The sequence below is a fragment of the Hylaeus volcanicus genome, chromosome 7, assembly GCF_026283585.1.
Source record: "Hylaeus volcanicus isolate JK05 chromosome 7, UHH_iyHylVolc1.0_haploid, whole genome shotgun sequence".
NCBI classification, from domain to species: Eukaryota; Metazoa; Arthropoda; class Insecta; order Hymenoptera; family Colletidae; genus Hylaeus; species Hylaeus volcanicus.
In genome coordinates, this window is record NC_071982.1 from 20,835,558 (window position 1) to 20,855,853 (window position 20,296).

Below are 20,296 nucleotides of genomic sequence, written 5' to 3' on the forward strand. Positions count from 1 at the left end.
TGTGAACATTCATACTTTTAAAGTAAGTTCAAAAACTTTTTGACCATCTTTCATATTCACATATATAAGTATTTAAAACAAACTATCATAATAATGTGATGAAAATTAAAGTACAAGATCACAGATGTACATCAATAAAAAAAACAAATGTTGACCAAAATGAAAATTAAAAAATGCACCTTCTTGCTTTTCTGTACCGTTAATGATAAATATTAATTGTATGTACATTTTTTTTACTTTATTTCCAAATATTTAAGACTTCCTTATTAATTCATACGTCAATGAACTCTCCAAAATATAATAAACTATACACAGCAGCCAAATATATATATATATATGTTTAATGTATTCTTGTAAGATCCTCCACTATTTTTACAAGATCATCTACCGTTGCTTCCTTTTTCATTCCGGTACCATCATCAATCTGTATAAGAAAAAATGCAATAAATTAAAAATATGAGTTAAATGTACACGTATACATGCTATATCGAACAACAAATTTATTTACCATAAGACCCATCGCAACTTCTGCCATTTTATCGGGACTCAAGTCAAGGAAACTTTCGATTAAGTCTCCATCTATGAAACCTTCACTTTGTTCAATTTTTAATTCGGTATTAAAACTTCTCCAAAAGTTGTGTTCTATTTTACCAACGCTTTTAATTACGCTTGTTAATCTGTCCTCGAGATTTCGTAGAAATTCGTAAAATGTGAATGGAATTTGTGTAACTAGACCAATTGCACCACTAACAGTTCCAAATAACACGCAACCCTGTGTGGGTGTACTTGATTCGCCTAAATTTTGCATTACTAAAGACCCATGCCGGAAGACATTGACCATATCACCTAAATGAAATTGTCCAACTTCCTGCATTTGTTGTCTTTCATCTTCTGAAGTTGAAGCACTATAAAACAATAGTTACCTATCAGTTTATAGCATTAAAATATATATAAATAATTCGATGTCAGAACTTACCTATCTTTCTGACACACAAATAAATTAAAACAGTTTTCAGCGCCCAAGAAAGTGTCATCATCTAATATTTCAACAGCAGTCATCCAGTTTGGATTGTAATCTCTTGCTATTTCTTCAAAACTACCTTCCATCGTTTTATATTGTAACAATGTAAGAGACCTCATAAGATCTCCAACCAAAACGAAGTCTCCTTTTGTTTTTAAATACAGAGCAATAATGTTATTGAAATGACTACATTCCAGCCTGAGCTCTTTCTCTGCAGTCCATTCGAATAAACGAACGGTACTATTAATACTAGCGAGAAGTTTTCCATTAAATTCGATTAAAGAATAACACGATCCTTTGATCTCTTTTTCGGCAACTTGCGTGAGCTTTCCATCGTTCCAATGATATAGGAGTATTCTACCCATTTGTGGTTCACTTTCATCCGGATTAATGAAAGCAGTACCAACCACATAATAAAAAGTGGGGTCTTCGCCTAACTTGGTTGATATCAACGACAACGCGTACTCGCTAGGCATTAACATATGTGCATGTAAAACTTCGAAAGTATGTTGATCTATAATGAGTAAATTATGTACTTCGATTTCTTGACCAATATCGCTAGCTGTATGACCTGTAGGTTTATTATGCGATGCAATGTGACTATTACTAGATGTAGAAGCTGCTTGTGTAGATGCAGAATGCCTTACAATGCTAACACTGCTACTATCTTGGATATCAACGCGCATTGTTATTACCCCAAATGTTTGAGAGCTCTCTTGATAAGTAATTCGTCTTGGTGATTCTCCAAGAGGAACAGTTCGAATGTGCAATTTTTGTATTTCATCGATCGTTCCTATTGTCACTGTACTATCAGTCGCTAATGCTAAACTATCAGGATATGATTCTGCATTCAAAGAACACATGTGATTTACTTCTTTCAAGTTAACATTGCTGAATACTAGTTTATGATTAGACGAATAGATCACAGTAGGTCGATCAGAACATGCAAAAACGTTAGTGGTAGACAGCGATCTGAAAGTTCTTAAAACTGTTGGTTGTGTACCTAAGGTAACTTTTTTTTTATCTGACAGTATACCGCTCTGTTTATGTAAAGTGAAGTAATACATACTGCCATCTCCGAGAGCGCAAAGAAGATATGTATTGCCTTCAAAACATGTCATTAGAATAGATCTAGGTATAATTTCGCCTCCAAGTAATTCTTTATTGATTTCTTCCAGAGCAGGCAGAGTTAGTACACGGACAGAAATATCTGTCCATAAACCTACTGCAGCAATTACTGCCTCGGTATTCCCATCCAGTGGGGATAAATCTAAACACGCAACTTCATACTGTAGAGTAGCAAATCCTTTTGGTAAGATCTGTCCACCAGAAATTTCCATGTAAAATAAATCATTTCCGGTAGCGCAAAGTACTTGTGTACCATTGCAAGCAACTACACTGATTGTTCTTTTATTTTCTGGTTCCCACTCGGAAACAACAGTCTTTGTATCGTGCGAAATCAACCTGGCAGATGTAGGTGTTATCTGAATAAATAAATCGTTTGTAACATTTCCAGTATGGAAAGTTTGCTCATCCGCGACAAAGCCTGGGATATCTGTTTCTTCGACTTCTTCTCCATTCAACATCAAAATTCTAGTTTGTCCCACAAAAGATAAAACTAGGGTATTGTCAAAATTGCCACCGCCGACTTTAAGCGCCCACATACCCTTGATGCCAGGTAAATCTATACTTGCATGTTCTTCAATACCAATTCCATTTCTGATAATTCTGAGAGAACCTTCTTTAAAAGCTCCAGAGCATGTGACCATCTGTCCCTGGCCCTGTCTTTCAAGGTCAACTACAGCCATGTCAACTATCGGCGCTAAGTTGGTAAAAGTTTCCATTGGAACACAATATGAACCATTTTCATCTGCTTTTGTAATTAATTTAATTAATTGAGAATCACCTAAACGACTACCAACGAATATTACTCCATTGTCTAGGTATGTAATGCATTCTGGTATACTGATTTCTCCTAAGAGCTCAACTTTTAAGTCTTTCACTACTTGTGTACCATCTGGCTTCTTTTCTTGTTCTAAGAACAACATAAATAAATGTCCGGCCATATCTCCTAATAAATATCTGAGTCCTTGGTTATCAACTTTAGCATAGCATGTAATTGTGCTCTGTTTAATGATTGGAGGTACAACAGCAACGTACGTGGTTCCATCATGATATAATATACTTTCTTGCCCAATTATGATTGCACCACAAATGGGGGAGGGTACAGGAATGACCATCATGGCTTCACGCTCTACATTATCCTGTCGCCAAGGTATTTTAACAAATTCCTTATCTCTCAAAGAAATTTCATGTGTCTTGACATGCCTCCCATTAATATCTTGATGAATTAAAATTAAAGTAGGATTGGCACAGCCATGAAGAAAATTTACATCTTGTACTTGTTGTTCATCCATACGTATAGATGATGCTTTTAATTCTGGATTGTCCTTGTCAAGAGGTATGATTTTAAAAAGACCATCGTATAATCGAAGACCGATTACACGTGCTTTGGGATCAATTACAGCTTTAATTCCTGTCTCAGAAGCTTTCCCAATACGGTCTGCTACATTTCCATGTGCTTTTGTCATAATTTCTATATCCTCTCCTTCTCCCATACATTCCAAAATCATAGCATTGTAACGTGTGGTTAAGACAAACAAAAGATCTTTCTTCTCATGCTGTAGAAATATCATAATTTATTAATTTCTAAATTTAGTTTTTCTTTATTAGTATCAATTATAATATATTATTATGGATTAATTTGATGTATTAATGTATCAAAGGGTTAACTCGTAATAAACGAACCAGTGTATCTAACATTAATAAGCAAAACAAAATACGAAAACAAACAATCTGTAAAATTCTTGAAACAAGAATAATCGTATAACCTTACCGGCGGTCTAAAAAATTTAACGACTGCGATTTTTCCATACATTCCAACCTCTTTCAGTGGTCTTAAACCTTCTGGGGTAACGAGGTAAATTTCTAATCGGACATTCTTCGCCAAAATAAGGTTCAGATCCGTAGGTGAGGTGAAATTACCTTTATTGATAAAAATAAAATAATTGTTTATCGTCGTAGACAGTTCCGTTTTTCGATAAGCTTTTACTCACCTGTCACACATGCGGTGACAGCCGTCGGCTTGTGTGCCGTAACTACATAGTGGTGAGACATTACTTTCATGTTATTCGTCCCAAAACAACTTTTATATATTTTGTTAACAGATCAATCACAAAAAAACATAGATACACGCAACCACATGCAACACGGACCAAACGCTGGCCTGGCCTTGCTTGCGTGCTTTTCAATATCATACGCCACGAAGTTGGCAACGTTTGGCAGGACGCTAAGCTTCGTTCCCAATGGACGCAGCCTTCAAACGAACGTTAAGCACTGTTTGTATTTTCATTCAAAATTTGAAATTCTATATTCTGAATGAATTAGTTTATAAAAGTACACATGCATGCCTTTCACCAATAATATGTCGTATATCATAATTATTAAGAAATTAAATTTTGTATATTTAATGCAATATAATTTACGTAGTTTTTAGTTTTTATTTATTATACTAGGCCTGACTAGGCCCATTTTACGATCAGATATATTCATGTAACTCTTGCATTGTGTTTTAGGAGAATAACCATAATAAAAGAAAGAAAAACGAATTTTATTAAAAATTTAAAGTGCGAAATACTTTAATACATTGTATGTTCAGACCATAAACTAACATCTAATCTTATATCTTAGATCTATACAATTGTACAATAATGCTTAAACTCTTACAATATAAATTACACAGTTTTAACATTAAATTGTATTCTTTTATTGTATCTAAATGGGTATTTCATAATTCATTAGCTGATGGTCTGTAAAACAAATTTATACATTCAATATTTTTAAATGGCAGTTCATTGAAAACAAGCTGTTAAAGGAAAATTAGCTCGACAGTATTATAAGTAGCAGCGGATGAAGTAAGACAAAATAACGTTATAAGATGTATACTATTAAATGTGCAACTCTTGGAAATTTAATAAAGCGAATAACAATGTAATCTGCACTAGTTTTGCTCTTCCATTAGGTTGGGTATGTATTTCTTACTTTGTTACACATTCAAATTTCTTACACAAAGGGCTCTTAAAAGAAATATGGGAAGTAAATCACAAGAACATATTCAATTGTTGCTTAAATGCAACCAAATTGATTCATACCAGTCTTCTCATTAGATCATTAGGCTTAAATCAAATATGAAGGACCAATGACATATTTAATTTGACTCGTATGTTGATTCTTCAAACATTGAATAGACTTTTAATATAAAAACAGCTCTTTATAATTTATGTGGGAAGGCCATTAATTTCTTGAATAGTTAAATGACCATTTGAGAGATTAACCGGTGTTACGGATTCTTTAGAACTCTCACTCGAGCTTGTATTACAACTATTACTTTTACTATCAGTACTAGACACCGAACTGTCTCTTCTTTGACTACTTTCGTGTCTAGTATATCCCACATGGTCTGGATTCGAAAGGTGACAACTACATCTGCTCCTATTTCCATTACTTGTACTATCACTGTCGCTTTCGCTATCAACACTTGAAACTACACTGCCATGTCTTTGAGCCCTCAACGATTCGTTTTCTCGCTTTAGTTGTTCATTTTGTTGCATTAAATCGTCAATTCGCTGTTGACATATTTTTAACTTTTTCGCCGATTCTGAATCCGTACTACTACATCTGCTTTCTAAATCTCGCTCTTCCATCTGGTGAAAATTTTTACCGCGTAATCGTTTCGTCAATAAATCTACTTTGGCCTCTAATTGTAGATATTCCTGTATCAATTCTGATTTACTTAATGTGCTTAACCGCTCCGCGTGAAGATCTTCGTAAGCTGTTGAAAATTCCTTTGTCAAGAATTCTTCCTCATCCTCTGGAGACGAATAAAAATAATCTTCGTCGGAGTCGACGCTGAAACTAGAGTCTCGCGTACGAGACGGAGCTATCGGTTTTTGAAACGTAGCCGGAATTTCCGACGACGCGGCTTCTGAAAGTTTTTGGTCAAGATCTGGAAGATCGCTGTGATCATCCATAAGAAACTGTGTAGTGTTATATGGTGCTGGAGGTTGTCTACCAGTTTTTGCTAGTCGACCTCTAGATCTATATCTTAGCTGTTGTTGATAAGACAATTGCTGTTTTGAATACGGTTTTAATTTTCTATGCTTAGGTTTACCTCTACGCGTCTTTCTTTTCTTTGCCGCGATATCAATTCCATCCTCGTACTGGCACCCTTCTTGATCGCCACTACCACTTCCACTTTCAAATTTTCCCGCTTTTTTTACCAACGATTTAACGCACTGAAACAAAACAAATTTGTTACATTAACGGTTAATATACGAACCAATTCTATCGTGTATATTATATTTCGAAAAAAAAAAGAAGCGATTCTATTTGCATCGAAAATAGATCGAAATGTACGATTTATAATGTTTACTTGGCGAAATATTACGAGTAAGTTTTATTTACGATTAATTTCAGTTAGAATAATTTGTTAAACAGCTACTACGAAAATTAATTTATGAAACGGAATTCTAGAAAATTTTTAAATTTAATCTCTAACGTAATATAATACTTTTAAAAAATATTTTCATAGAAGGCATTTTATATCTTACAGTTTTCCCATTAACATGGTCGCCCTCCTTGATATATTCACCAGTAGAGTGCGATACTTGTTCCGTAGCTGGCAACGATGACGCCGCAGGCGTCGGCTCCGCTTTTACGCCCTTCACGTCACGTACTTCATCAATGCCGCCCGACACTTTCTCTGTCGTTATCTTGACATTATGATCCTCCATATTCGTAATATTGACTAAAATTCGACGATTCGCGGTGGTACAAGCACACATTACCGTTAAAAACACTGCCTCATCCAGCAATACTCGGCGCTCCCGTTCTACAAACCGTACGCCTTCACCGCAAACAGCGACTGAATCGCCATGTTTGATTTGTCCGTGATTCCGTGCGATAGCGAAGCGCGACGTGCTAACGTTTTAGGGGAAGTGGGGGGGAGAACGGTCCGAAAGGTGGGGCAACGTATTTGTCCCCACCGAGCCTCCCCACTACGCCGACCGCATCAGCACACCGCCACACACCGCACTCCGCGTTCTGCCTCGGCCACTGCCGTTGCTCCCCGAAAGACTATGGCGACTCGTCTCTTGCACACTGCACCCTTACACCGTTAATTTCATGTTTATTACGTGCAAAGAACGAAGGGAACGAGAAGCGGTGGCAAGTACATTCTGCTGGGAATGCATACGTATCGGTAACGATAGGATTTTCATTTGATTCTACGTATGTGAATGTCTTGTATTTAATCTAGCGAGCGAAAATTCGATCGAAACCGTAGAAAAGTTAACATCGAATTTTTCCGAATTATCACATCGTAGAAACATTAATGATATCGTACACTTTTTTTTTTTTACAAATTAGGAAACGTCTCTAAAGTTAATTTCGCGACGACGTTCCTGTGACTTTGTTCGTTGTGCTTGAAGTACGTGCATGCAATAGTCGCGTTACTTCGATATTTTCCTATACATATATCTACTTCTCTGTAACTTCACCAAATAGAAACCTTTGGTTCTGGCAGTGCTCGATCGAATCGGGTAAACTCGGCTTGTAAATCGTAAATAGAAAGTGGTTGTCTTTCCGCGGAGCTACTGGTATTTAATTAGAAGTAACGTTTCTACGAGTTTCATGCGAAACGTACAACGAGGTCCGTTTCATTGCAGGTTCTGTTCGTGTGTTAACACTTTTCTATAGTGCGTTCGCAACGATAAATGCATTTTTATAACGCGGCATAGTTCTCATGTTCACGATCTATCGCGAACAGCTACGGAGACTCGAAATATTTTTCAACGAAAATCTTTCACGACAAATATCACTCTTAATAATATTAATTAATACAAATTTATTGTTTGTACCGAGAATACTTTTCGCGTTATTTCCTGCGATTTTGTAGCTTACATAAGATAACAAAGTAGAACATGCGTACTTAGGAGCTAATGCTTGGTTGCAAGGTCCGTCGGGTACTGAATATAACGAAATCAATTGTTAGAATCCGTAATTTAGTTCGTATTCCTTAAAAACTACTGTTAGTGATTCGTAAATACAAATATATAAAGTAAATACAGGGTGTCCCAAAAATGTTGTAACACCTTGAAACGGGTGGTTCGGGAGGTGATTTGAAACAACTTTTTCCTTAGCGAAAATGTTGTCAGAGGCTTCGTTGAGGAGATATTAACGGAAAACACTGACCAATCAGAGCGCGCGTATACCGTTGGAGCGGTCACGGTAGCAAAGGCTACGCGCTGAGCGGCCGCGCTCGTATGCGAACAAGTGACTCGACATGCATCGAAGGACCTTGACGCGACCGTTCAGCGCGTAGCCTTCGCTACCGCGGCCGCTTCAACGGCATCCTCGCGCTCTGATTGGTCAGCGTTTTCCGTTAATATCTCCTCAACGAAGCCTCTGACAACATTTTCGCTAAGGAAAAAGTTGTTTCAAATCACCTCCCGAACCACCCATTTCAAGGTGTTACAACATTTTTGGGACACCCTGTATAACGTATCACGAAGGTGTAGCTACATTGTTTGTTAAATCGATGTGTTTGGCGCGATACATACATGTCGACCTACTTTGCACTGTAAAGTTTGCATGTAGTTACATGCACATAATTGTATTATGGCTTATTATACGCACTCAATTTCATACTTGAAATCGGATAGCTACACGCAGATTTCCTTTCACACGTTACATACCCTGAACAATAACTTTCATCTGGATTTTTGAATTCGTATCGAAAAGCCCGTTTACGTTCCACTAATAACGCTCGAGACAACATAATTGCACGAAAGCAGCGTACGACATCTGCACATTCGAGAACTTTGTATTTTACTATCGGATATAGTTTTTAACAGTATAGTTTCTCGATGTCCCGTGTAACCGTGGATCGGTGCAATATTACTACAGGTTATACGGTGAAATTAATGGTGGACCAGCGGGTAGCAAGTATTACGCGTAGAAATATATTTAGCGATGTTAATTTGATGAGATATCCGCTCCAGTCAAACGGCGCTTCGCCGATCGCACACTTACTAACGTTGCACCAAGAAACAACGAATTAGCTTTCGCACATCCCGAATAAAAACGACAAAATCCGTACAAACGATTTCCCTTGTTCGTTCAATGCATGTGTTATCGATCGTAGCTGTATACAGACATGTTTGCCACCGTACGATTCGGAATAATTAGCTGTCGCGTTTTGAAAACAGAAATGGAACGTTTATGGGCGATTTTCTCCCAACGTTCGATAAATATATCGATCATAACCGATGCGCTTCTATTACGTAATTGGATGTAATAAACTTTTGTTCGTTACGAATTTACATGAAACGGCGAACGATTATTTGCCACATTTTTCTATCCAAATATTGCTCTTAGCACGATGACTCGATACCTTTGTACATGGTTAATTCGTTCTAAGAGATTTGAAACAAAAAGGAGTGCTGCGAGACTACTAGATACCGAAAAAAAAAAAAAAAAAGAAATGTTATAATTCCGACGCTTAATACAACGCCAATTGAAAAATATCCGTTGATTACTTTCGATAGTGACGATAAACTATACATAATACGTGAGAGAATTGCATGTAATACAATAGTGTGTACTGGCTATTCAAGTATGGAACACAACATACGTGTCTAGCGTAACTATAAATACGTCCTCTATGTAGGAGACTCCTGTACCACCTTCGTAAGACTTTTTTTTCTTGAAATGTACATTTTTGTACTCGAATTGGTAGCGTACGTGTGTGTACATACACGTACTTGAATCGAACGCACGTATTCATACACATGTACGAGTGTTTACCTAAATTTGACGTGTATACGATTAAAAACCCGACGTAAATAATCATTTGATATTTGACGTTTGTAGGAGAAACATATCGTCACGTGTGAAAACAAACTCGGAATGCTACATGGCTCGTTAATTCTCGCGGGTTATACGGTCAGAAAAACCTTGGAATTTACATTTTCATAAATACCCTCGGTTGCCATAACGTCCAAGAATAAGAGGGACTGTAAAAATTCATAAGCAAAATAATGGACGAAACGAATAGTAAAATACGGAACGTGACTTGTCCTGCACGGTTCAATCCGTCTAATAGCGCTTCTCCAGAGTGGATTGGTTATGTGTACATAAAAGCACTTCTTCCACGCACTATCTTCGTTCGAAACCTACTTCTCGTCGAGTTCTCTCCATGTAAATGCATTCTGGTGTAAAAAGCATAGAGCTGTGTCGTGGCCGATCGTCGTGAATCGTGTGTCACAGTTCGTAACGAAATAGAGAAACATCGTTCCTTCTCGATCCCACCGAAATCACCCCTCTATCTTCCTGTACTTCGTAACTTAATTTCAGCTTACGTAATTCTAATTGCAAGAAGACCCCAGATGCGACACGAATTTTATACGCGTGTGTAATTCAATCGGACGGGCAAACGTTTATTTCGCGATAAATACCTTTGTAGAAATTTTATTTTCGATCTATATGACGAACGATTATTTCTTATGTAATATGCACGTATTAACTTATAACAGGTATAAGGTCAACAACCAGTTAGTCAAGCTATGATAATGAATTACAATTAAGCATGTTAATGTACGCGTTACGAAATAGGAGTTTCTTGTACAGTAGATTACGCACACACACATATATATACGTATATAATCAAGTGTTTTAATCAAGTTTAATGTGTGCATAAGTGTGTAGGTAACTTTAAAAGATCGCTGTATATACACGATACGAACATGTTTACGTATACACATGTGCATTACAGGATAAGTAGTATTCAACATTTAACTATACTGCTATCTATAGGAAAGAAATGGAAACACGTCGTTCGAAAACTGGCCTGGTATAGTATTCAGAGAATGGAAATAATATCAATGCATAAATACATTGTATATTAAATGTACTGAAATAATGTACACATAGATCCATAATTGATAAAGTTTTATTTTGTATTAATTTCTTATTTATATATACGTATTTTATTTCCTTTTTTTTGTAGGAATCTAATAATTATACAAAAATAGTTATGTAAAAGTTACTTATAACAAATATCATTAAGTTATCACTTTACATCTATAATAAATTATGCGAGTAAAACTTTAAATGCTTTTGGACATAGTCAAAGAATATAAAGCTAATTTGTTTATAAATTTATATATTGACAAAAAAAAAAAAAAAAATATATGTACACGTATCTAAATGAAGTGCTGATATATAACTAAAAATATTAAAGATTACTACTATAAAATATAATAAAAGAATATAAACTTACACTATCGGTAGAAATATTATTTGCAATATATCTTGAAAAAGTTATAGTTGAAAATTCATTCGACTACAAGCTCATGCTCATCTACTTCTGCAAATGTTCTGTTAATGTCCTCGATCCATTTGATTACATTTTTATTATCCTTTTCTTTCATATTATTAGCTCTTTTTCGTTTTACTTCATGTTTCTCCAAATTTTCGTCTTCTCCTTCGTCACTTTCATCCGAAAAACTGAATTTCACGTTACGTTTCCGTTTATACGAATGTTTTGGAGGCTGAAAAAACAAACATAAATAAGATTTATCCAAGGCTGTTGTTAATTATTATTAAAATTGAATTTTAATAGTTACGTGTAATACCTGTGTAAAATGAGATGGCTCCAAATCCATAAACAGTGGAACATCAGATTTATTCTGTGTTGAAGTTTCATCTAACTCAGACAAAACATCGAATGTATCCGAGAAGTTAGTAGTATCTATTGGAATGTGATTTTGTTTCACTTTTGCAGGTGATTTTCTTAATTCTGTTTCTTTATTCTCTACATTTTCTTTATTTCTCACAATTTTCCTTGATTGTTTCGGTAAAAAATGATTTTGTATGTCTTTAATCGTTTTTTTTTGGAATGGTTTTACGTCGCGTTTTTCTATATCTTTCGCATTTTCGTTGTCATGTTCAGTGAAAGATATGTCTTGATTAAAATTATCGTCGTTAAAACCAAATGCATTTTTTAAATCCATATTAAGTTTATTATGTTTCCTTATCGATTTCCTACTAATTGGCGTCGAAGGTGCATCGTTAAAAATTCCGTGAGGTGTTTCAATTGCAATTTGTTGTGGTTTTTCCATTACGTTTAAAAAGTTATTTAAATTTGACTGTTTTAATATCCTTTGTTCGCTAAAAGGTACATTTTTTTGCAAGCCTGATGGCCCAGGTTGAGGATCTAAATTTTCTTTTTGTTCATAGTTTTCCGCGCTCCGAATTTTTTGAGGACTTATAGTCTTCTTCTTCCTTGTCTTCTTAAGAACTTTTTTGGGGCTTTGATAATTTAACACCGAATTTTCTTTATCTTCAGTATCATTGGACTTGAAAGTATTACTCGTATTAATCACATTGATTGATGGAACACTTGGTTGTATATTTTCAACGTCACTTATTACTCGTTCGTTTATTTCGTCTCCCAAAGGAGATTGTACAGAGTGATCTACATTTGTGATTTCTGTACCAAATTTTCTTGAAATCAAAGGATGTTTTCTTTTGATATTGTTAGTATTTACATATCCTTCCATGCTTACATTTTCGTCATTTTTGAGTAAACTATCTTTTGCTGTTGTAATATTTTCACAACTTTTAGATTCGTTATTTATTGCACGTGATAATCTATTCCCATAAATTTCATATTTATTGTTTTGTGGTGTACTTTGAAATACATTTTTCACTTGAGAAAATGTAAATAACGAAGGGGGTGCTCTCCAGGGGCTATTTAGATCGAAATTTTCGGATGATTTTATAATCGGCGATAAAGATTTATCGAATAGCGAATTATTTAACATATTTTTATGTTGTACCAGGAATTTATTGTTAAAAATATTTGTTGGTCTAAATGGCTTAAACTCATCTGACTTTGATATTTGTGAATTATCCATTAACGTAATATTTCTATTAGGCAAACATTCTATTGATTTAATTGTTGGCCTCATAATTTCATTACTTGTAGTTTTTTCTGCATTGGTATTTGTTAGTTCTTTATTCAATGCTACATTATTTTTTACACATTTATCAGAATCATCTTTGACTGGATTTTTAATCAAAGGTTTTACACAAATTTGTTCTTTTAAAGGTTCATCTTTCTCGTGAATTACTTCGGATTCCACATTTGTTAATTTTTCTTTAACTTCACCTTTTTGTGTATTGCGTGTTTCAGGAATATTTTTCTTTTTACGCGTAACCGTTTTCTTAGCAACAGTACGCTTTTTCTTCCTTTTCTTTGGTAACCTTTCTTTAGAATCATTACTATCAAATTTGAATTCATAAATTTCACTTGCATTTTTGACAGAAGTTTCAGGTGAGACATATTTATAAATTGGCATTGTTTTTAATTCCTTTAGTAACACAATACTAGAGCGTTTTTTGGGCGACAGATGTTTGTTTACTAATGAATCATCATCCTGGTAATTCTTAATATTTCGACGAGGACGTAACCGTTTTATTTTTGACTGATTTAAAAACGATTCTTTCAACGATACTTGCCGCAAAATAGAATCATTTTTATTTACCTTTTTGCTAATCTTTTTCGTAATACTTTTTGTTTGATTCTTACGTGTATTCGAAACATTACGTGGTGCAACATTTTTTATTTTTGCAGGTACTTCCTGGCCAGTACCTTTTCTTAAGTTTTTACGTTTTACAATAGTTTGATCTTCTTTTTTAGTAACAGGTTTTACTGCTTCCGTTGAAATACCAACCTCCTTCTCAGCCATTGTATTTCTTGACAAAATTGCTGATCGGGTATTTCGTACTTTAGAAGAGGCATTTTCCTTTGAATCTTTGTTGGTAACAGATTTTGTATCTCTTAAATGTGATGCACTACTCCTTGATTGTGACTGTTGTGAATTTGCAACTGATGAGGTTTGTTTTCTTCTTAAACAAGGAGGCATATCTCCATGAGGTGTATTTAAATCTGAAACAAATATTTATGTGAATGAATAACAAGTAATATTTATAACTGATTATGAATATGTTAAAAGTACTGAAAACGGTTAGAAAATGCAACGTGATATGAAAATTTAATATGTCATTACCATGTTTAATAAACACAACCATGTTTAATAAATATATTTGATAGTATTCGAAAAAAAAAATAATTTATATCTATTATACCAATGACTCTGGTGAGATATTTCTGTCAGTTTTCATAAATAATTGAAAACTCGCGATTCTGGAACTTTCTTTCGTAAATAATTGCAACAATCTGTTACACTTGCGTCTACATTCCGAGAATAGTAAGCAACAAAGTGCCAGCAAAATGAATTCTTCGATCAAAATGTTGCAACAATTTTACAGTAAAGAGTATCTTTAAACATATGAAATTACTTACTTCGACGAAAGCATCAAAATAGTGGCACAGTATTGTTAGTTAAACGATTCATCTACGATTTAATGTGAATCACGTATTCTACTTTCTCTTTTCTTGTATGAATCAATTACAATTCAACAATAAAGATGCGAAAATACAGCGTGTATTGTAATTGTATACGTTTGACAAACAGAATACAAACAATGACAAACAACGTAGAAAATCGCACGTAATCGGCGTAGAAATTATGTAAAAATATATACTAGATTGGAACAGCATGTAAAAAATCAAACAGCGTTTCTATGTGAACAGCCCATAGCTGTTTCGAGTTCTGATTGGCTAGATCGCCATTGAATAAGCAAAACTTGTAGAAGTACTTATTCTACACACCACCAGAGGGCCATTTCTTGATTTTCTTCTTGCAATTATTTCATTTGTTATGGACATTATAAAAAATAAATTGTTGCAAAGAGTTTTGTCCTTTATGGATTATTCGCATGAACTTTGTAAAAACTGTTGAAGATGTCGCTTCTCCTAATCTCATTGTCTATGTTGAAACATTCGAGAGAAAATCTTCCGTTTCCCGCCAAATTTATAGCGGCCTATACTACTGTTTACTTTATGTATTATATATTATTTTAAACAAATTATAAACAATGGAAGGGTTCGACGACCCAGGAATATTCTTTTCCGATAATTTTTCAGTAGGCGATACTCATGAATCTCAGACTAATCTCCAATTTTTCAAAAAGAAATTTATGGAGTTTATTAGGCAATTTCACGAAGGAAATTTTAACTATAAATACAGGTACTTAAAATTTTGCTATTCTAACGTAGATTTTTTTTAAGATAACTATGGTATTTATTTTTTAGAGATACTTTGAAACGCAATTACAATCTTGGTCAGTATTGGGTGGAAGTTAATTTGGAAGATTTAGCAGCTTTCGACGAGTCTCTTGCAGAGAAAGTTTATAAACAACCAACAGAATATTTACCAATATTGGAAGAAGCTGCAAGAGACTTGGCTGATGAACTTACTGCTCCAAGACCCGAAGGGGAGGAGAAAGTTGAAGACATACAAGTATTATTGTCTTCGGACGCTCATCCAAGTTCTTTGAGAGGCATGAAAGTAAAATTCATTCTTTAGATCTTTTTATAATAATAAGAAATATATATAAAATTTCTCATATTAAAATGCATTGATCCTATTTAGCCTGATGCAGTTTCTAAGCTTATCAAAATACCTGGCATTGTTATTTCTGCATCTGGAATTAGATCAAAAGCAACAAAGATTTCTATACAATGTCGCTCTTGCAGAAACATGCAAACTAATATTTCTATCAAGCCTGGTTTAGAAGGATATGTTTTGCCTAGAAAATGTTCAACGTAAGTTTGCTTTAATTAGTAATATATTTTGTAAATGACGTCAATAACATTACACATAACAAATTAAACATATTTAAAGATATCATTCAATATATTTGCAATTGTTTTTAAACAGAGAACAAGCAGGTCGACCAAAATGTCCATTGGATCCATTTTTCATAATGCCAGACAAATGTCATTGTATTGATTTTCAAGTTCTTAAATTACAAGAATTACCAGATCAAATACCGCAAGGTGAAATGCCACGCCATTTGCAATTGTATTGCGATCGTTATTTATGTGACAGAATTGTACCAGGCAATAGAGTTCTCATTTTGGGAATATATTCTATTAAAAAGGTTACTAAAGCTGCTACTAGAAATGCAGCAAAAGATAAAACATTAGTCGGCGTTCGAGCTCCATATATAAGAGTTATTGGTATTTCTGTGGATGGAGAAGATACAGGCAGTGGTACTCATCCAACTGTTACAAACGAAGAAGAAGACTTATTTAGACGTTTAGCTGCAGATCAAAATTTATATGAAAGAATTGCAAAAAGTATAGCACCGAGTATCTTTGGTGTATTGGATATTAAGAAAGCTATAGCATGCCTACTGTTTGGTGGATCTAGGAAAAGAATGCCTGATGGTCTTTGTAGAAGAGGAGATATTAATATTTTAATGTTGGGTGATCCTGGTACAGCTAAGTCTCAATTACTAAAATTTGTGGAAAGAGTCGCGCCAGTCGCGGTTTACACATCTGGGAAAGGAAGTTCAGCAGCTGGTCTAACAGCATCAGTCTTAAGAGATCCAGTAACTGTAAGTTACTAACATTTTTACTTTTAATTTATATATACACGTGTAGTTTTCATGAAGAAATTTTGCTTAATTTATAGAGAAATTTTATTATGGAAGGAGGTGCTATGGTTCTTGCAGATGGTGGTGTAGTCTGCATAGATGAATTCGATAAAATGAAAGAAGACGATAGAGTCGCGATACACGAAGCTATGGAACAACAAACAATATCGATTGCAAAAGCTGGAATAACTACAACACTGAATACTAGGTGTTCTGTTCTAGCGGCAGCAAATTCGATATTCGGTCGTTGGGATGATATAAAGGGGGAAGAAAATATAGACTTCATGCCAACGATTTTATCGCGTTTCGATATGATATTCATCGTTAAAGATGAGCACGAGCAAAATAAGGATATAACGTTAGCCAAACATGTGATGAACATTCATACAAACGCTGGTCAAATTACGGAAGTGTCCGCGGAAGGAGAGCTACCGTTGCATATACTGAAGAAATATATTCACTATTGCAGAACGTAAGACTTTATTAGTTCAAAAGAAATTTCTGATTTCTAATTAGTTTATATGTCCTAATAGACGTTGCGGTCCGAGACTTAGCAAAGAGGCAGGAGAGAAATTAAAGAATCGTTACGTAGTAATGCGAGCCAGCACGAAAGAACACGAGAAGGATACTGAAAAGAGATTATCTATTCCCATAACCGTCCGCCAATTGGAAGCTGTTATAAGAATTTCGGAATCGTTAGCGAAAATGCATTTACAGCCGTTTGCCACGGAACTCCACGTCAACGAAGCTCTCAGACTTTTCCAAGTTTCTACTTTAGATGCTGCAATGTCCGGATCGTTAGCTGGTAATCTAAAATTAATTAACTAATATGTATGTACTTATTCTTAGCATGCTTATACATCAAACATAAATAACAATTTAATAGGCGCGGAAGGATTTACCTCGGACGAAGATCACGAAATGTTGTCCCGCATCGAGAAACAGTTGAAACGTAGATTTCCTATCGGAAATCAAGTATCCGAACAAAATATTGTCAAAGACTTTGTAAAGCAAGCGTATCCAGAACGTGCTATTTACAAAGTTATACACACAATGATACGTCGTGGAGAACTTCAGCATCGTATGCAACGTAAAATGTTATTCAGACTCCAGTGAAATGTAAGGATACATTCTTTTTTTTTCTATTTAATGTACTATGTATTTTTCATTTTATTATTATGATATTGTGCATTTACGCGTGGTGTATATCATAAATTTCCAATGTATAAATATACAAGAACACAAACTATATATCGATAATTGTTTCAGTTACGATACTAATTCGTCCTTAAATGGATAATGCGGATGATTTTCGACTCTGAAAAAAATTATTTAAAAAATGTTAGACTGCTGTTTTTTTTTTTTTTTTTATACCAAATTGAATAAATCTACATACCCTTTAAAAAATAGGAAGTTAAAGATTCTTCCACTTGCACCCTTATCTAGAGTTTTTAAACGTGCCATGTCTTCTTCCATTAATGCAAAATCAAATACGTCAATATTTGCCTTAATCCTTTCGGGAGATGAGCTTTTCGGAATTACAGCAACGCCCAATTGTAATAAGTATCGTAGTAAGATTTGTGCTGTAGACTTTTCGTATTCTGTGCTTATTTGTTGTACTATTGGATGCCCTAAAATATCTGGAAATTTTTCTAAATCAACATGGTATTTCGTTTTGAAGTGCACTTTAGCTCCTGGTGATCCAAGAGGGCTGTAAGCTGTTACAACGATATTGTGCACCTGACATAATTCTCGGAGTGAATTTTGTTGTAGATACGCGTGTAACTCCACCTAATAACAATTAAAGCAGTATCCGTAAATCGATCCATTCGGTATATAAAATATTTGTCTCGGTTTTTTAATGCCTACTTGTAAGTTACTTGGCTTAATTTGGGCATTTTCCCATATCCTTATCACTTGTTTCTCGTTAAAATTACTTAAGCCTATGGATTTTGTACGACCTTTTCTTACTTGCTCCTCCATTTCCTAAAAGTTTTGTAAGAATAATTATTTATACTTTACTAACAAACAATTGATTAATATTGACGTAATGTTAAACCTTCCACACTGAAACAGGATCTGTATCAAGATCTAATACATAACTTCCATCTTCGTTTGTTGCTGGAGCACAAGCAGATTCATTCAGTTTAAAAGCAAAGGGCATATGAATTAAGTACATATCCAAATAATCCAAACCAAGTTTATTTAATGATAACTTGATATACTTTTCCACATCTGATGGACGATTACCATAATGGGGTAACTAAAAAAAAAAAATAAATGTTTCCTACATTTAGCATACACAAAAATTATTTTTGTATCTTGTAATAGACATTACCTTTGTAGTAATAAAAAGATCTTCACGTTTTCCACCTTCTGCAAACCATTTCTTTAAAACTGTCCCAATTGCTTCTTCATTATTATAATTAAATGCTGTATCGATATGCCTGTAACCAATGTTTAAAGCAGCTGTCACAACAGTTTCTATTTCTTCAGGTTTAGCCTGCAAGGAAAGGAAAAATTTTATAGCACTCTCATAATATATTTAAGTCTGGTTTCAATGTTACTTATTATCAAATCACCTGCCATGTACCCAAGCCCACAGTAGGCATATCATATCCTGACAACAATCGTACCAAGCGCATAGTTTTTTCTTTTGATTGACCTAATGCTATGAAAGATAATTGTTAAAATTCTTTGAATAATTTACTATACTATTATTGTTAACTGCTATGTGTTTGTAACTGTTTTTAATAATGTATTATTTTTAAGTATACAAGAATTAACTACTTTCTGGTTGTGCTATTTAGATACAAAATCAATTTCTAAAGTTAGATCAGCCTTGTACTGTTCTGAATACATATGTCCACGTTTTCAGAGGAACAGAGCTTGTAACATATATCTCATAGAGACACATATTGATCTGTAGCGAATTTTAAAGGTAACATTTTTTCGAAGTTCCGAACAAGCAATTTCTGCGCGACGACAAATGTTGATATTTTTAAAAGTAAAATATTTCGATTTATATTTCCATTTAGCAATACAAAAGGAAAATTTAAATAATCCAGTTACTATGCTCCACGTCGTGATATAAACTTCAGAAGAGAGTACTTTGAAGATCTTCAAAATAAATATTTGATCTAGAAATATTAAATAAATTAAATGTTGTAACATACACGATGATGGAATTGAGTATCGTCGTTTTGTTACGAATAAACAATTGACGAATTGATATTTTATAGATGGACAGGTTAGTCCATAATGGGTTAATATGTAATTCATACGTAAACATTTGGAAAACATTGGAAAGCTTTTTCGAAATTGTAAGATTTATGGAAATATTGATCCTAATAGCGAATTCGTAATAGTGAATGCGTATTAATTATAGAGACGCGATGGAAAGTTATGAAATACTTTCCCGCGCTAAGTTGCCGAACGAAATGTTTATCGATATTGCGTGGTCGATATTTTTTCTAGCTTCAAACTTTAGAACATAAAACATTTTTTGAAATATAATTTGTAAAATACTGACAACTGGTACATACAACATTTCGAGCGTTTAATTTTTGGTATTAAAAAAGAAGA

The 20,296-nt window shown here is 34.3% G+C and overlaps 5 protein-coding genes across 7 annotated transcripts; 1 reads left to right on the forward strand and 4 right to left on the reverse strand.

Annotated features, from left to right (window-relative positions):
- Nucleotides 1-216: 216 nt before the first annotated feature.
- Nucleotides 217-4,300, reverse strand: LOC128880379 (DNA damage-binding protein 1). The gene is made up of 5 exons (XM_054130410.1): nucleotides 4,138-4,300; nucleotides 3,918-4,066; nucleotides 977-3,702; nucleotides 509-905; nucleotides 217-424 (listed from the first exon to the last, which is right to left on the reverse strand). Exons 1-5 carry the CDS (start codon nucleotides 4,205-4,207, stop codon nucleotides 341-343), a joined length of 3,426 nt encoding a protein of 1,141 aa, XP_053986385.1. The 5' UTR covers nucleotides 4,208-4,300; the 3' UTR covers nucleotides 217-340.
- Nucleotides 4,301-4,675: 375 nt separating this feature from the next.
- LOC128880382 (protein HEXIM1) lies at nucleotides 4,676-7,250 on the reverse strand. The gene is made up of 2 exons (XM_054130412.1): nucleotides 6,691-7,250; nucleotides 4,676-6,375 (listed from the first exon to the last, which is right to left on the reverse strand). Exons 1-2 carry the CDS (start codon nucleotides 6,922-6,924, stop codon nucleotides 5,359-5,361), a joined length of 1,251 nt encoding a protein of 416 aa, XP_053986387.1. The 5' UTR covers nucleotides 6,925-7,250; the 3' UTR covers nucleotides 4,676-5,358.
- Nucleotides 7,251-11,072: 3,822 nt separating this feature from the next.
- LOC128880380 (uncharacterized) lies at nucleotides 11,073-14,743 on the reverse strand. The gene is made up of 3 exons (XM_054130411.1): nucleotides 14,511-14,743; nucleotides 11,776-14,093; nucleotides 11,073-11,691 (listed from the first exon to the last, which is right to left on the reverse strand). The coding sequence occupies exons 2-3, from the start codon at nucleotides 14,068-14,070 to the stop codon at nucleotides 11,476-11,478; spliced, it is 2,511 nt and encodes an 836-aa protein (XP_053986386.1). The 5' UTR covers nucleotides 14,071-14,093; nucleotides 14,511-14,743; the 3' UTR covers nucleotides 11,073-11,475.
- Nucleotides 14,744-15,046: 303 nt separating this feature from the next.
- LOC128879476 (DNA replication licensing factor Mcm5-like) lies at nucleotides 15,047-18,121 on the forward strand. Of its 2 annotated transcripts, XM_054128648.1 has the most exons (8): nucleotides 15,047-15,297; nucleotides 15,363-15,618; nucleotides 15,703-15,875; nucleotides 15,991-16,672; nucleotides 16,750-17,183; nucleotides 17,245-17,516; nucleotides 17,598-17,830; nucleotides 17,981-18,121. In XM_054128648.1, exons 1-7 carry the CDS (start codon nucleotides 15,146-15,148, stop codon nucleotides 17,825-17,827), a joined length of 2,199 nt encoding a protein of 732 aa, XP_053984623.1. In that variant the 5' UTR covers nucleotides 15,047-15,145; the 3' UTR covers nucleotides 17,828-17,830; nucleotides 17,981-18,121. The 2 variants fall into 2 exon arrangements, with proteins under 2 accessions (XP_053984623.1, XP_053984622.1); XM_054128647.1 differs by lacking the exon at nucleotides 17,981-18,121 and having other exon boundaries at nucleotides 17,598-17,962.
- On the reverse strand, nucleotides 17,837-20,150 carry LOC128879479 (aldo-keto reductase family 1 member A1-like). Of its 2 annotated transcripts, none has more exons than XM_054128652.1 (7): nucleotides 19,888-20,150; nucleotides 19,294-19,382; nucleotides 19,050-19,214; nucleotides 18,771-18,974; nucleotides 18,581-18,697; nucleotides 18,108-18,502; nucleotides 17,837-18,029 (listed from the first exon to the last, which is right to left on the reverse strand). In XM_054128652.1, exons 1-7 carry the CDS (start codon nucleotides 20,012-20,014, stop codon nucleotides 17,981-17,983), a joined length of 1,146 nt encoding a protein of 381 aa, XP_053984627.1. In that variant the 5' UTR covers nucleotides 20,015-20,150; the 3' UTR covers nucleotides 17,837-17,980. The 2 variants fall into 2 exon arrangements, with proteins under 2 accessions (XP_053984627.1, XP_053984628.1); XM_054128653.1 differs by lacking the exon at nucleotides 19,888-20,150 and adding an exon at nucleotides 19,502-19,586.
- Between the last annotated feature and the right edge of the window lie 146 nt (nucleotides 20,151-20,296).